General features: G+C 41.2%; 1 protein-coding gene across 1 annotated transcript; it reads right to left on the reverse strand.

Moving 5' to 3' along the window:
- Positions 1–6: 6 nt before the first annotated feature.
- Positions 7–583, reverse strand: LOC108355395 (uncharacterized; the record flags this gene model as incomplete). Its single annotated transcript, XM_017606555.1, has 4 exons — positions 469–583; positions 314–397; positions 90–247; positions 7–37 (listed from the first exon to the last, which is right to left on the reverse strand). Coding segments are annotated over exons 1-4 (303 nt in total), but the record flags the coding sequence as incomplete, so codon positions are not given.
- Positions 584–1943: the final 1360 nt, after the last annotated feature.

Here is a 1943-nt window from a genome sequence, read left to right on the forward strand (position 1 = left end):
TAATGCCGTCTTTTGAAAAACCATATATGACCAAAATCTGAAAACCAGCTAATTTATTTAACCTTAACTAGAAATCATATTTCACTTACTCATGATGGTGGCAATTTAGCAAGAAATTCATATCTTTGGAAAATAGGTTTGCATTGTACTGCCATTCCTCTAGTTCAACGCCACTTTTAACGCGACCATATTGTGTCATTAGTCCTACATATGTACAAAAATTTACCCGTCGTGCCCAGTGTTTGTGCTAGAAATATGTGAAATTTGGAAGGAATTTATCATAAAGCAATTTAAAATATTGGTATGGTATTACTAAAGCAGGAATTGTTTGAGGTGGTAATCCATCTTCAGCCGATATCCGAAATACAAGCTTGTCAAGCGATTTCTTCTCCGGATTCTATAGGTAAAAGACAAAGGTCATGTATGTATACACAAAATACCATTTATTATTTATAAGTAATGGATTACCGAATATTCCTCTGTATTTGTTATATTCATTTTCTCAGGAAATTATAGATTTTCAAATTGTTGAATAAAATTTCAGCAAAAACCCACAAAATGCCAAGTTCAGCGGCCAGCTGTTAATAATAGCTTTGTTTCTTTACTTTTCTATGGGCCCTATCACACGATAAGTATTTATTGAGGTGTTAGCATGCAATATTGATGGATCGTGATGCGGATCGCAAAATATTTAAGCGTGGTTATTCTTACATTGCAAGTGCGGGGCATAAAGAAGCAGCGCATGTGAAGCTGTGGTGTAATTATACTCGGCATGGAACGCATAGACTCCAAGAATCAGCTGTTCAGTGTAATCAGTTAGTCTGTTCCAGTTCTGCAGGATTTCTTATGGGTACTGGAACAGACTAATGAGAGCAATACGTGCGGAGCCACTCTTGGAAAATGTCACATAGCGAAAAATCTAAATTGTCCAGACTTCGCTGTCATGCCCGGTCATGATCTGCATCGGATAATCGCTTGTATGCAAAGCTCTTTAAACAGATTCCATATGTGGCAGTACTCATGTTGTGCGCTGCAGTAAAATGCAAGTATAAACAGCGCTTTAGAAATTTTGAAGTCTACATCGCGGTTCGCAATACTTATCATGTTTTTGTGATGCTTCAATTCGTTCTAAGGGCCTGTGCCAATCGGTAACTTTTTTCTCCGTGGTGAGACGGGGTGGAAAAATTTGCTATGGTGTAGTACACATAAATTGAATTTTGCTGTGCCAAATGCAAAGTAAAATTTTGACAGTTGAAAACCCATACAAACGCTCGTGCGAAAGCTTTATTTTTGTGTGTTGCTGAAATTCTTTAATCTTATATTTATTTTATAGTTTGCAAGTAACGTACGCTTTTTTATGTTGTTTCAGCTTTCCTTTATTATGCTCTTGTGCAAGCAGCTGCCCATTAGGGTGAGCACGTCCATGGCTCCTAACAAGGGACTGCTTGCAGAGCATAGTGTTGTGCTTCTTGACCGGGAGCAATTTAGCCTCGTCGTGCAGGTGGCGTTCTGGCGAAATCAGAAGGCATCCAGTCGCTGTCCGTAGTGCGGTGTTTTGGGTCGTCTGCAGCTTCATCCTTTGCGTCCTGCTATGTTTCTTTGTCTTTGCCCCAAGTACTGCCGGCTAGCGACTTGAGGACCTTGTTGTGGCTCCGTACTTTGTTGACAATAGGGGTTGCGTGCGCAGAGAAGGGAGGCAGACTGTCTAAGGTTACTCCGAGTATTTTGGGGTTATTTACCGTCGGACGTATCATCGACGTGAATCCCCAGCGGTAGCCTGATCTCCTTCGTCCAGGTGTTGAACAAGGTCGCAGAGGATTTTGTAGGGGAGAGGGTTAGGGTCCTTGCAGTGAAGAAGCGAGAAAGCTCGGAGAGATACCCGTTTACTTTCCAACACAAGTCATCAGTTCCATTCCCAATCGCCATGATCGAGCAATCGTCGG

This window comes from Rhagoletis zephyria, unplaced genomic scaffold (genome assembly GCF_001687245.7).
Source record: "Rhagoletis zephyria isolate East Lansing unplaced genomic scaffold, Rhagoletis_zephyria_1.1 Rzeph_scaffold_45309, whole genome shotgun sequence".
NCBI lineage: Eukaryota > Metazoa > Arthropoda > Insecta > Diptera > Tephritidae > Rhagoletis > Rhagoletis zephyria.